This window comes from Uloborus diversus, chromosome 5 (assembly GCF_026930045.1).
Source record: "Uloborus diversus isolate 005 chromosome 5, Udiv.v.3.1, whole genome shotgun sequence".
In the NCBI taxonomy this organism is placed as follows: domain Eukaryota; kingdom Metazoa; phylum Arthropoda; class Arachnida; order Araneae; family Uloboridae; genus Uloborus; species Uloborus diversus.
This window is the reverse complement of record NC_072735.1, coordinates 29,729,990-29,744,721: the sequence shown is the minus strand read 5'-3', so window position 1 is coordinate 29,744,721 and position 14,732 is coordinate 29,729,990. Positions and strand designations below refer to the sequence as shown.

The following is a 14,732-nucleotide window of genomic DNA, read 5'->3' as shown; positions in this document are numbered from 1 at the left end:
AATAAGAAATAACAACGCAAATTGAAGGTTATTGCAGACACATGTTTTGGCGTTACAAAGAACGCCTTTTTCAATGCAAAAGAAATGAGCTTATGGATGAAAAGCAATTTGTGTTTTTTGATGTTGCTATTTCTTACTCTAATTTTTACTACTTTATTATTGCAAATATTCAATGTTTTTCTTACAATGTTTTGGCTAAACTCAACTTTGAAAAATTTTACTAATTGATGAATCATTTAACTACCTTAATTGTATCAAAAACATATTCTTTTGATATTCATAGTAGATCATACTTCTCAAACATTAATCTTTAAATGAAAGAAATGATTGACATAAGCTAGTGGAAGAAAATTTCAAAAAATAACACCAAATTGCAAGAGATTTTATTTACATGCATCTCTTGTTGGACATTTAAAAAACAAAACACTTTCATATTTATCATTGCTTTACGATTAATATTAGTGAATTAAAAAAGGCTTTTTCATTCACTTTTTTTTTTTTTTTTTTGTACAACAAATTACAATTATTATTATAAATAAGAATTAACTCACGTCTTAAAGTTTCACTTTCTTCTTCTATTTTGTTTCTTAATATTGTATTATTCTGAATCTGAAATTGAAAAAATAATTTAATTTACTAAAACAAATAAGTCACAAAAAAATGCTTTTTATTGCATTCGATGCTACACTTACACTAAATGAATTGTCTCTCTAATTTTCAGAACTCAAAAATTATTTTTTCCCAATGATGATATTTCTGTGGAGAGAGGGGATTTTCCTGCCCTCCCCCTCTCCCACATTCCTCACCCCTATTGAAGCCCTAACTATTAAAATGAAAGTATTAACAGAGAGAAATGTTGCTGAAAGAGATTCATTTTCTAGATAAAATAAAATACAATGCCTGCATGCACGTTAACTACATGCATGTAAGAAGGGTAACTAGACTGGTAATTGGACTTTCAGATTTAGATTATGATACCAGGCTTAATATGTATAGCCTGGAGCCAAGTAGAGTCAGAGGGGACATAATTCAGTTGTTTAAATTTATCAAAATGAAAGAGGTTAATGGATTAAAGTTTTGCACCGAAAGCTGGACAAGGGGCCATTGTATTAAGCTTTAAAATCTCAGGCTAACCGGGAAATTAGGAAAAATTACTACTTTAGTAGGGTTGTGGGCACTTGGAATAGCTTACCAGAAGAGGTGATAATGAGCAGGGGGGGGATAGCTTTAAGAGGGCCATTGATCTTCATAGAGAACTAATAAACTGGCTAGGACCATTCTAGCTGGGCCCAGAGCCTGTTGCTGGTGGTCACATTTGTATTGTACTGTATTACATGTTCTGGCCAAGTGCACAGACAAACTAATTGCACACACAGCAGTGAAATTTGGCAGGTGGGAATTTTAGAGATGATTGAAAACCCTCCTTTGAAGAATGTTTTTTGAGACTTCATGCAGCATACTACTGAAACTCAATATTTTCTTGCTATGCCTTTTATACTTCTTTCAAGCTTACAGTCACTTTTTATTCCTAACTTACAATTACTTCAAATTTGGATTAACGTGAAGGGATTTACAAAAAAAAAAAAAAACATGATCGTCACTCATATTTCAAGGGCAAATTTTCATTTCAAGATATCTTCATTAAGTGATCACCTCCCTTAACCATTGAGTTTGAAACAGAATAATAGAGGGGGGGGGGGTGGCAAAATGGCACATTTAATAACAAATGTTACAGAAATAATGAATAATTTATGTTTAAATTTACAATTAAACAAGTTTCACTTTATTTTGAAAAAAAAAATATTTAAGTTCTTTTTTTTATCATTTATTATAATAAATTCATTGTTTATTTTCAAGCAGAAATTTGGAACTTTACTATGCACAGAACAAGACTATTTAAGTGATTTTTTTCTGGGATTGCAAAAAAAAATAAAGAAAATCCCATAATTTTGACATATTTTCACAACACGCAGTTCAAGGCTGTAATTTATAGAAATTACTTTTTTTTTTTTTGTAGCACTTGGCAGCCCTGAGTATATATATATAAAATCTTCTTGATACATTATTCTATCAACTTTTGTTTAAATGATAAATTTAATGAGATTCAGTGGTAGTATTTTAGTTTATTCTACAGTTTTGTTTTTGTTTTTGATAACTCAAATCTTTACTTTCCCTGCAACTTTGACTTATTGAATTTTATTGTAGATAACAAATGAATGGTATTAAAAATAGACTTAAAAAGAAATAATTCATAAATGAGAAAGTGAGAAGCAAAGGGATTGTAAGTGCCAAATCTTATAAGCTTTGTATGTTAAACTTATGAAAATCTTAATTTAAAAAACCAACGAAATGTGCACAAGAATCAAAGTGATATTGTAAGCATTAACAGCTTACTGATTAATTAAACTTCTTAATTTACACTTTTCAATATAAATCGTTCTTACAACCAAAGAAAATCCGTAAATAGTGATGTGGATCGGGTAAATACCCAGCGGGTAGGTAAATATTTTTTGGGTATTTACCCAAGGCCTGGGTAAATATCCAATGACTGGGTATTTTACAAAAAATGCAAAAAGTGAATGCGATTTTTTTTCTTTTAATCTAAATATGAAATAATTGGTAAAACCGATTCATACATATGTGTTACACAGTTTATAATATTTTTTATTGAAAGATTTGATGAAATTATGAAAGAAACGTATCATAAACCGAAAAATCTTTCTTTTAAATGTTATAATTGGAGAAGTATAAGCAATTTAATGGTGAACTTCAGGATTTCAAAATAACAATCTAGGTTAGCTATATCCAAAATGAAAAAAAAAAAAAAAATGAGCATGAGGGATGTTTGGAAGAATAAACTGAGAAGTTATTAAGACACTATGATGCTATTTATTTATTTTATTGCTGTTTAAGTGATAACGTTGCAAATATGGAAACAGTTTTCACATTAATAAGCAAAAAAAAATTGCAGTGTAAATCACTTCACAATTTTCTGTCACATACAATTGAAATTGTGAAAATCATAAAATGAAGCCCTGTATTACAAGCAATGTTCGTCAAAATTCAAAACAAGAGGTGGCGAAATCTGCTACTTCTTTAAAACTTCCAGTAAAAACCAGATGGGGCAGTTATTGGTACTGTTTCCAAAGTTTAAAAAGTAACAAGTTTGTACTTCAAAATCTAGCAGTCAGTGAATCCCAGTTGTCCAGTGCATCAAAGAAGAGGCTCCTAGATGATGAAGTTTTTTGACTTCGTATTGATAAAATGATTCATATTTTAGAACCAATATTGAAGTTGACTTTATCTCTGGAGTCAAATGATCCGCAAATACATTTGGTCAATAGGCAGTTCAACAAATTAGAGAATGTATTACTGGAACAGCTTCCCATGTCCCCTTTGCAAAAAAAAAATAAAGAAAGAGAAATTTTGAATAAGTTTAAAGAAAGGAAAGAATTTGGCATTGGGATCCAATTCATCTTGCTGCAGATATTTTGGATCCAATGATGCAAGGCGGGGGATCTGAAACCAACTGATCTGCTCTATGGTTTAACATTTATCTATCAAGTTGGGAAGCATATGAAATTAGACAGTGTTCAACTGAAGACGGAACTTGTTCATTATAGGGAAAAGACTGGGATATGGGGAAGGAAAATATTGTGGGAAGGATTAGAGAGTATGAATCCTTTGTTATATTGAAGAAGTGTACGTAGAACCAGTACTATAGTAGAAGTGGCTTTGCGAATTTTAAGTGCTCATGTCATGCAGGGACATATTACTGTGTTATAAAAGACTAGGACTTTAAAAAATTTATGTTTGCTTTTATTTGTAACCTGTTAAGCTTTTTACTTTTTGTAGAATGGCTTTTTATATCTGAAATTTGGCTATCAACATTGATTAGGAATATCTAACACATTTAATGTGAATATCATATTAGATCGTTGTTTCACACAATAATTCTTTAAATATGTAATCAAAATACAATTTTTGGGCAAAAATGTATTGTTTTGTATATGGTTGGTTATATATATACATAGTGGAATACATACAGAAAAGTATTTTAGTTGAATATAAAGATTTGAAATGAATACCCGGGTATATACCCTGGGTATTTACCCCTAAAAATAAATACCCGGGTATTTTACATCACTATCCATAAATAATGAGGCAGTGAGAAGCAAAAGGATGTAAGTGGCAAAATTAAAAATTTGGAGATAACCAGTACAAATGGGAGATGAGCCTCTGTTTTGGGGCAGGAGACAGTACTAATAGACCTGGTAGGCACTGCTATATACTAGCATGATTTAGAAAAACTTTTCAATGAAAGACTACCCAGGACCAGTACTTTAAAAGTGTTTTACTCAAAACTTAAACATGTCCACTTACACCTTTTTGCTTTTCACTGCCTCAATTAATACCCAATGCATAACACATATATATTATTTTCAAATGTAATAACAAACCTTATCGATAACACTTTTCAATTCTTCAAAATTCTGCTTTAATAACTTCTGGAATTCACTTTGGACATTCACCTACAATTTAAATTAGAAATTTTAAGTTATTAAATACTAAGTTTTTCATACCAATTTTTGCTTTTCTTATTCTTTTTTAAATTGGTATCATTAAAATTGCATAAACTTATATAAATTCATCAACACATGAAAAGTACTGTATACTCATATAGAGGATAAAAAATGCTTTTTCTTTAGACACATTATGTACCCTTTAGAGCAGATTATTCAAACCTAAGGGGGCTGGTCTTAGTTTTGATAAACAAATGTTTTGATAAGTGGACAAGAAATTTCAGGGATGCTTCAAACAGCATTAAAATGCTTGAATATATTTTTTAGCATTTGTGCATTTAACATAATATATGTTATCTTTTAAACAAATTTATCAAGCAATGAATGGGTACATCAACAAAAACAACTGAAAGTGCAAGCTTCCTTTGCACTTTATCGAGGCTTAGGACAAGCAACTGTTAGAATTACAGAAAGCCTTGTTTATCTGGCCCTAGTAAATTAAGATCACCAAATTTATAGACTTTTTCCTCTCAAATGTATGTTTTCATACGAAATTTTTTACATTCTGAAAGCAAAAATGTAACAATGACGAATATAGCGTCTCATCACATCACGAATTAATTGAATTTAATACATGCTTCCACACACTTACAGTGCTAGACTTAACACTGGAACTACGGGAGCGGTAATTTTGACCCCTTTGAGAAAAAAATAAAGAAAAATACTTTATTGATGCTGAAACACAGCGGAAACTAAAAAGTGTCTCTTGGAACATATCATTGCAAGCAGTTGAAGCATTTATAATATTCTGGTACATAACAGGGAACAATAACCACTAGTTTCTGAAATGCAACTGAAACAGAGTTGGTTTTTAAGGGCATTTTAAACTTTTTTTAAATTTTTCATTACATGTTCAAATTTCTGCATCCTTTAAATAAAATGTACTTTTTCAATACTTTTATTTTAGAATGATTTTTACAAAAATATAACATTTCCTAGGGTACAATGCACATTTCTTCTCAGGTTCTAGGCATATGAAGACCATCCTCATTCTACAGAGGTGCCCATGCCTCAAAGAGCAAAAGTGCACCCCCTAAATATTACAAAGAATCCCTCCAAAAAAAGTGAAATATATCCCTCAAAACAACACTCCATAAAAAAATTAGTGCCACAGTTTGCGCCATTCCCCCCCCCCCCCCCCCCCCCCCCAAGGCAGGCACCTCTGAATTCTAGTATTAAGAAAGAACTATCATTTACATAACAAACCAGGACTGAATTTTCATATGAGCTCAGGGAAACAGAGCTCTGCACTTCATTTCAATTTTACTAAAATTTTAACATTAAAAGTGAAAGTTAGGCTATTAACGCATAAATATAAGTTGTGAGAACTATAGGGCTGTTGCCCTTCTTTTGGTAGAAATAAAAACTTGGTAACAATAAAAAAAAATGAACTCTTTTCTTTTGCACTGCAAAGCCAGGTATAATCAGATAGATACTTTCAGCAGTAAGTTTCAGAGTGAGATGAGGTAAATATCACATAATGCCATTATAAAATAATACTTTTAAACTCTTATTAAAGGTCATACAAACATTCATAAGAAGTTAAGAAAAATTTTAAGAGACATATAACAGTCAGCAGGAGTGCCCCTCCTCCAAGGGCAAGGGGGCATCCTCCTCAATATTGCAGAACCTCCCCCCCCCCCCAAAAAAAAAAAAAAAAAACTTGATTCGGATGAAAAAAATCCACAACTTTTTTCAAGACTTTTTCATGACTTCATAAAAATTTTCATGACCTTCTTATATAAAGAGAACAGTACTATTTAAATTCAAACTTGCCAAATTTTGGAAATGAGCATTAGAAGAATTTTAACCTAAATGCCACAACCTCATCAAAGCACTTACTGTGATTGAAAAAATATCAGTGTACACCTAAAAAACAAAACTATTCCTATTTGTCTTCATATAAATTAAAAAAAAAAGTACAGTGAACAGAATATAATGACGCTTAAATATCTTTTTTTTTTATAAACAGACATAATGATAACGCATGGGACGAAGGTTGAATGAGTCATTACTAAGCTGCAATAAATTTGCTTCAAAGGTTGTCTTTTCAGGTCAACATGGCATTTAATCATCTACGTAACTTGAAAATATTTTGGTTCTTTAAAGTAAAGTCACATTTTTTAATAAGTTCGTGTTTCTAAACCAGATATTTATTTTATATTAAAATCAATACTGAATAAATCTTCTCATTCATATGTACTTGTTTACTTATTTGCACATTCTCAAATGTATATAAATTAATAAGTTCAGAAATTCCAGAACCTAGTGCTAGATTCCTGACATTGAACGTAGCAGTGGGTCTCATGGATTAGTTTTGTGGGCCCCATGTTGGGCACTACTGTCTTAGAGTATTAGAATTCCCCATTTCTGTATTATCTCGCCTGACTAAAGATCTTCCCTTTGACCATATTTATTGATTCCTCTACTGCTGATTTCAACCTTTTAACTTTTTCTATTAAATTGCTGCTTGTATTTTCCTTTTTCTCATCATTATTTTTCATAAAAAATGTTTAAAACTTGTTAAAAAGAATATTAACAATGTAAATTGAAAATTATATAGATATGAGAAATTGAACAATATGAACTATAGAATGGGCAGTAACTGCTACGTTATCAAAAAGCTGGAGCAGTTGGCATAATATATTAATTTGCAGGTTTTCACAAAACCTGTAAATTATATTATATTTCCTCTCTCCCATTGCAAGGCTAGGCATAATCAGATATCAGTTTTCAGCAATAAGATTCAGAGTGAGCTGAGGTAATCATCACATAACAACCAAGCCTCACAGGAACTGAGCTACAGAACTTCTTGTCAATTATTCCTAATTTTAACATTGGAAGCGAATTGCAGGCTACTTCAGCATTCAAAAAAAAGTTGTGGGGACTATAGGGCTTCTGCACTTGTTTTGGTGGAAATTAAGACCTGATAACCAGTGGTGTTCCCATAGTGCATACTCCATATACACCGTATACTCTCAAACATTTTTTTTAGACATATAGCGTATACCCTTCAGCTTCATAAATTTTCATATTTCCTAAATACTAAATGCCTATCATCTTTGCTTCTGAAAGTGATCCTCCGCCTGTACACAAACAACGCTACCTGGTGGTAATACATGGATAGCGTTCCTATGACTATGGATCCAAACAATTCAAATCAAATTGTTAATTTTTAAAATTTAAATTTAGAAGTTAACCAATTGTGTTCTTCGCCTTTAATTTTTAATGCTTTCAACCATCGATAGATGGCAGTAGCAAGAAGACCGAAATTGTGTTTACTGGGGATCATTTTGCTCGATGTTAAAAGCGAGGTAAAATGCGATAGGCATTTAGTATTTAGGAAACGTTGACTAAACACAAAACAAGTGACAGCTATCAAAATGGCACACATATCAAACTGTGTTGCCAACTTAAAGTTTTATACCACTGAAAAAAAACACCCTTTATTATATAGATGTATTCAATAATTTTAGCACTTTTTATTTTCAAGATTGCATAACAAAATACTTTAAAATAAAAAGAAAATCAAAAACTTACATAAGCTTCATCAACATTAATATTTTCTAGAGGCAATTGTTTAAACTTCAGTTGGCACAGTTTCCTCTTTGAATCAGTGCAATTAGGCAACTTCTGAGTTTGTTCCCTAATGAAAGCTATTCTGTTTTTCAAATCTCTCACTGCTTTTGATAAGACAGAAGCATTCACTATGGCAGCATGCTGATCTTCAACAGTCAGCACCCCTGGAAAGATAAAAACAGGTCATAAGCTTTTTTATTTATATTTTTGCTTATGCCATTTGCTTCACTTCATGACTAGACACAAAAACAAGTTTTTATAAAACTTTTGAACGTTTCAAACTTGTGCACTTTACATTCTGAAAGTTTTAAAATGCTTCAACAACAATTTTAAGCACTGAAGCAAGCTAACTTGTTGTACTACTAAAATGGGGGTGCCCATGCTCACACGATAGATGGTACAGCCTTCTCTCCCAAACAAAAGAGATGTAAGACCCATTTAAACAACAACCTTTAAAACTGTCAATGGAGCTTTTTGTGTCATCTCACCCCCTGCCCTCACCCATAGGCATGGCATCATTGATTTAAAATAATAAATGAACTCACATGACACTATGTTCTTTATTTCTTCTAATTTTTCATGATCAATTGAGTTAGTGATGTTTTCATGCACTAATTCCACAAAGTGCTGCTTAAAATCTAAAACAGTAAATCATAAAAATCATTACAAGTATTCAAAAAAATTTAACAGATGATGTAGCACAGTTAAATTAATTGGAACTTACTGTCAAAATTCTGCATGTTATTGGTAAAAGGTTGTTTAGAAATCCTATCAACATCCTATAAAATATTAAAAGAAAATTTTGTATTGGCACGCATATACAAATAAATTCTTTGCATAGCACAAAAGTATAAATTTCTCAGATTTTTTTTTTTTTAAATTAATAAGCACAACACCCAAGAACCATGTGGAATTAAACTAAATTTATGAAGATTTGACAGCAATTTCATTCTATGAAATTTGCTAATACTATAGTCTTCCTGTAAATTGCATAAAAAATTTAAAATCATGATTTGACTTTTAAAACTAAAATGAATAAATCAAATTGCAATAACACAGCTTTTAGTCCACATAATATAAGTATTTCTGTGCTGTCATTGTATTATTATTTGAATTTTGTTCATAACCAAATTAGCATTAAATATTCACTTATGAGTGGACATTGAAAGTAAGCTGAAAATTATATATGATGCTTGAAATGGGAAACTCAAAATATGCAGTCAAGCCCACTTATTAGAATAGCACTTAAAGAATGTCCCACTTAATGTAATACATTTTCAATGTACCAAACTGTTGATATCTATTATATTAAATCCTATTTAATGGAATATCCTGCTTATTAGAATAATTTTTTGTGGAAAATTTGCTATTCTATTAAATGGGCTTCACTGTATATGCAACTAAAAACTACTTTTGTTAGTCAATAGTTCAATGATTATGCAGCTAAAAATTTAGATTTTACAGGGGGGAGGGAGGGGGCATACCTAAATATACTATGGGTTTATGCCTACAACAGCATGCCCTAGGTAAAACGGTGTTCAGTTGAAAAGACTAGTTTGAATTTATAGACAAACATTAACCCATTTGTTCTTTTAAACCATTAGTTTTATTCACTTTTCAAGCCATGAGATGCAGCAAGATAATATTTTAAAAAATTGAGGGAGACAGAAATAATATCATACACCAATGGCCCACTGATATTCTTTTAACAATTGTTTTAAATGTAAATCTTTTAATTAGTTTAAAATGCTAATTTTGCAAGCTGATAAATCCCTTTTTTGTTTGATTTTTAGTATATATTACATTATTAGGCATACTATATAAGGATTTCATTCGTGATTGAACTTTTTAGGAATAATGAGATAGCCTATCAACACTGCCAAATCCAAACATATCTTTGATATATACATGAAGTATCTCATTTCATTACATCCAATTTCATGAGAGTTACTGGCCATTATCTAAAAATTCTGAACACATGCATTTATTAATTTTTAAAGTAACTTGTAGCTGGATTTTAACAAATATTCAGAGAAAGGCAGGAAGAAAGATCTCTAATATAAATATGTGCTCTTTTTTATTATAAAATTCTATGAAAGAAACATTGCATACTTCATCAGTATCATTTGCAAATTTGCTCAATATATCCAAAACTTCAGTAGCATTGCCTTTGACAGCTGGAGAAGAATTTTTCATATGTTCGTTGATAATTGACATACATGTAATAGGAACACTGAAAATAAATGGCACATATTGAAAAATATGAACTATAAAATTATTTCATTTTAGAAAGGAAATTACAAAACTAAAACTTCACAGAGCAAAAAAAAAAAAGTAAATAAATAAAAAAACAAAAAAGTAGCAGGTAGTATTACAAAAATTAAGAAGTACAAAATGGCTTACACTAGAAATGCAATCATAAGAATTAAACAAAATTTGTGCATGGTCCTCCAACAATTATCACTTCTTCTTTGGCGTTGACTATCCTTAGCACCACAACGACCACAGAAACGACAACAAAGGAAAAAGATTCCAGAAATCAGCATAACACACACATAAACGATGCCGATGATAATCATTGTCAGAAAAATGTAATTCATTTTTGCAATCTAAAAAAATATATATATGTATATAATAACAATAATTAATTTTACAAAACAGATTAAATTTTTTAAACTATGCATGAGAACATTTTTAAAATCTGTATCTTTCATTGATTGAATTTAATTACAGAAAGCTGCAGTTAATTAAAACTGCCTTATTAAAGACTGAAAAATATCTATACAGAATATGCAAATATAATCAATGTAATAAAAGATTAATCTTATATAATTAAAAACTGAACATATGCACCTATGTATGTATCTATGTATTCTTCTATGTTACTTCTCCCAACCGCTAGTTAACTAACTGACCATCGAACCAGGTATTGATAGATTCGTATTTTTCCCCATCTTTATGTTTGGCTGTTTAAACAGAATTCTCCTATATTAATTAGCGGAGATTTCAATTAAAAACTCCATTCAAATTATGATACTCCATTCAAATTATTATTCAGTGCTTCATCTCAACTTTCCACAACAATGCTTTTTTTTTTAAATTTGTAGCATGAAGAAAATCATTGAGAACTAAGATGTGGTGCCATTTTTTTTCTTGAATGTCAAGAAATAAAATTCTGGCTTTTGTTTTAAGGCTTTTCCTGTAATCAGGGAATTTAAAATGTTCCCTTTTCGGTCATTTTTTCCGCAATCTGTCGTAAAATTTTACCGAATTTTTTTTTTTTTGTTTGTTCAAGCCTGATTGTTGAACACGCGTCACTTGGCATTACTTTTACTTTCAAGTTGGACCATGCAAAGCTGGGCAACGCAGCTAGTTAATCATTAAAAATCGCCTATGCGATTCACTTCAGTAATATTATAGTTACAAAACCGGAAAAAAGACATTTTTTAAAACCCAAATTATCCATTTTCAAAGAAAAATCAAGACAAGATTATGCGCTCATAATACGAAAAGCAGATGCATGCAATAAATGTTGTTTTTTTTAAACCATTAATACCACAAAACCCCTTGCTTTCAGGTGTATTAAATTTCCTGTTGTAACCGTGAAAATATGAGCCTTGCGAAATATTTCAACTTTTTATGTATAATCAACCTCTGCACATAAAATTTGAGAAATTTTATTCACATAAAATTTTTGAATCTACATAAAAATATGCACATAAAATTTGAGAAATTTTCAGTTTGCAAAATCACCAACATTTTTATTATTATATCATCGCAAATATTATTTGCAAGGTGTATCATTGAGCAATCAAATGGAAATGAAAGTAGATGCCAAAAACAAACCTTAAAAACAGTTTCTTGGGGATCAAGTTCATGCTTTCCACTGATAAAATCTATGACATAGTCTGAAAAGGAAATGATTTATCACCTTTTAAGAAATTACGTAACAGCAAGTTAATAGCTACACAAAAATATTCTTATTCACAGTTCACAGTTAATGTTAATCTGATTTTCAACAAAATATAAAACTTCCAACAACTAATGCTAAAAAGAACCTAGAAAATTGAAATTATGAAAAAAAAAAAAAAAAAACTAGACAATTAATTAAAAAGTAAATAGGCTCACAGTAGAAATGCATTTATAAGAATTAAACAAAATTTGTGCATGGTCCTTCAACAGTTAACAATTCATTTTTAAAAATGAACATGAGAAACATTCTGAAAAGCTACATTTACCATTGTTCAGTTTCATTACAAATCGATGATAAATTAAAGCTTGCGATTTTCAAACACGTAATACCTTATTCCGACTATTCTATTTAATTTTAATCCAAAAAATACTATTTTATTTTTTTTTCTTTTGCCAAAAGCAAAATTCAGATGTTGTCCAAGTACCCAAACTTTTCACAGTTTCTGCATTCTATTAACTGCAGTCAGCTATTTAAATTTCATAGAACTCAAATACAGGGTGAGCAAAAAGTTGATTGAAACTTCAAAACTCTGTAAAAACTCATTTAAACTTTAAAGAAATTAAGCTAAAGAAGAGCACTTTGCAATAATGGACTCCTAAGAAAGTCTGGATGTTTTTAAGCACAAACTTTTTTTTAATTTATAAAGTCGCTGATAGACAAATGTCGCTGACAACCCGAAACATGAGAAACAGGTACAACAGTGGTCATATTTATTTTTTCCTGTTATAACAATTGCACAACATAATCAATGGAACACTGTATGACAGTCGAGAACCCCCCAAAATATTTGAGGTGATGCTAGGTAACCACCAGTTAGTAGAAGAAAAGAAGGAATACAGTAAAAGAAAAAATCTTATTTCCTGTGAATAAGGATAACCTCCAAACCATATATCCGCAGGAACAAAAGCTGCTTGTATGTTTCCTCCTTCCCCAAGATTAATTTTTATGTTTTTGTTTCACTAAGGTCAAAAATCCTATTTTTTCCATGAAATTTTCTCACTTATTCATACATTAAATAAGCTTTTTTTTTTAAAAAAAAAAAACCTTCTTCAATTTTCAGGAGAGGGTGCCCGAACCCTCTCTCCCTAACATAATCAGAAATAACATTTGCTTTTCAAAATTTCAATTCTGAAAAATGGAAGGAAGGGTGCTTTTGAACCACTCCTTCCTGAAACATTTGTAAAGGCCATTCAAAATGCTTTTTTTTTAATGAATTCGAAATATTTATGCCCTTCCCCCCTTTTGTGAATCAAAATTATACTGAAGATTAGGTTCATGTTGGGTTTACTTACATAGATCTAGTACTGATTCCCTCTTAAACCAGAGGCTGAACCCCCAATCTGCCTTTACAAAATGTAAAATAATTAAAGAGCCGCACATCCTCCTACTTTTTTTGACCTCACCACAGCCTTGCATGAATGAACATAAGAGCTAGACCATATAATCTTTCTTCCGAAACCGCTATACAAAAGTTCTAAAGCCAAGAGAAGAATATCAAATTCTTTCGAAGAGAAATATTTATTTTATTTAAAAAGTTATTACAGTAGAAGACCATTACAACGCACACCTTGGGATCAGAGTTTTTGCATTATACAGGTTTTGGCCTTATATAGGCCATTTCACAAATTTTTAAACTAATATTCAAAATATATCTATATATTAGCACTTCAGAATGAGTTTTATCTGTAGTGAGTATTAAAGCACTAATTATACAATGAGTCATTCACAAATAAATATGTTTCTTTATTACAAGAAAGTGAAATATCCTGCACTTTTGCTAGCTTCATGGTTTGCATAACAGCAGCATTTTCAAGAACCATCTGGTATTTTTCTTATACTGTGGATGCTAATTTTCATTTAAAAGCTTCGAATTAAGATGAAAAGATGAAAAACTGTTTCAAAATTTAATTTTCCTAACAATTTTTATGTTTGCAAGGCAAAACAGAAGGATTTTTTAAACTTAAAAACTTATTGTTTACTTCTGAAAAGTTGTACGGTTTATAGTGAATTGCGTTATACAGGTCGGTGTTATAGAGGTATTCTACTGTAATAACTCTTGCAAAGTACATATAAGTCAAAATGAAGATAGCAGTAGGGTCGCTTTATCAAATGCAACTAATTATTGTTTTGATCTTTCGTTGTGGTTGGCTTACCTTAGTCAGGTGAATTACCTTTTTTTCCCCCTCAGACATGGAAATATTGTGAGAGGTTGGTAGTTTACTGTTATCAGCTTAATTTTTAAACAAAACACTTGATTTCCCTAAAAGGGACTTGTGCAGAGCTGGGAAGTGTTGAGTGACCATGATCCTTTAGTAAGACAGTTCTAGTAGAACCAGTATAACTGGAGAGGTTGACAAATCTGCCGTTTGGGAGCAAGCATGCAACAGGAAAAGCTACCTTTATTGGCAATCATTCGCCAAACAGGGAACGAAAGAGTCAGAGGGCGAAGGTGAACGCTGGCAAAATTTTTGAAACAGTTTGCGTCGTTTCCAGGCTGCCAGTCACTTTGCGGGCTATTAATTATCCATTTCTTTTTTTCTTTCTGCATCTGCTGGAAATCTGAAGAGCTGAAATCCTTTTTTGGAGCTGTTTGCACA

General features: G+C 30.9%; 1 protein-coding gene across 4 annotated transcripts in view; it reads right to left on the bottom strand.

Annotated features, from left to right (window-relative positions):
* The window catches only part of LOC129223354 (prominin-1-like), a 192,609-nt gene that overhangs the window by 24,993 nt on the left and 152,884 nt on the right, over window positions 1–14,732 (bottom strand). For all 4 annotated transcript variants that reach the window (XM_054857927.1, XM_054857924.1, XM_054857926.1 and 1 more), the window contains 8 exons: window positions 12,009–12,070; window positions 10,566–10,771; window positions 10,275–10,395; window positions 8,887–8,941; window positions 8,708–8,800; window positions 8,124–8,326; window positions 4,461–4,532; window positions 552–609 (listed from right to left, as the gene is read on the bottom strand). In XM_054857927.1, coding sequence (XP_054713902.1) covers window positions 552–609; window positions 4,461–4,532; window positions 8,124–8,326; window positions 8,708–8,800; window positions 8,887–8,941; window positions 10,275–10,395; window positions 10,566–10,771; window positions 12,009–12,070 — 870 coding nt within the window. The remainder of the gene's footprint in view (window positions 1–551; window positions 610–4,460; window positions 4,533–8,123; window positions 8,327–8,707; window positions 8,801–8,886; window positions 8,942–10,274; window positions 10,396–10,565; window positions 10,772–12,008; window positions 12,071–14,732) is intronic.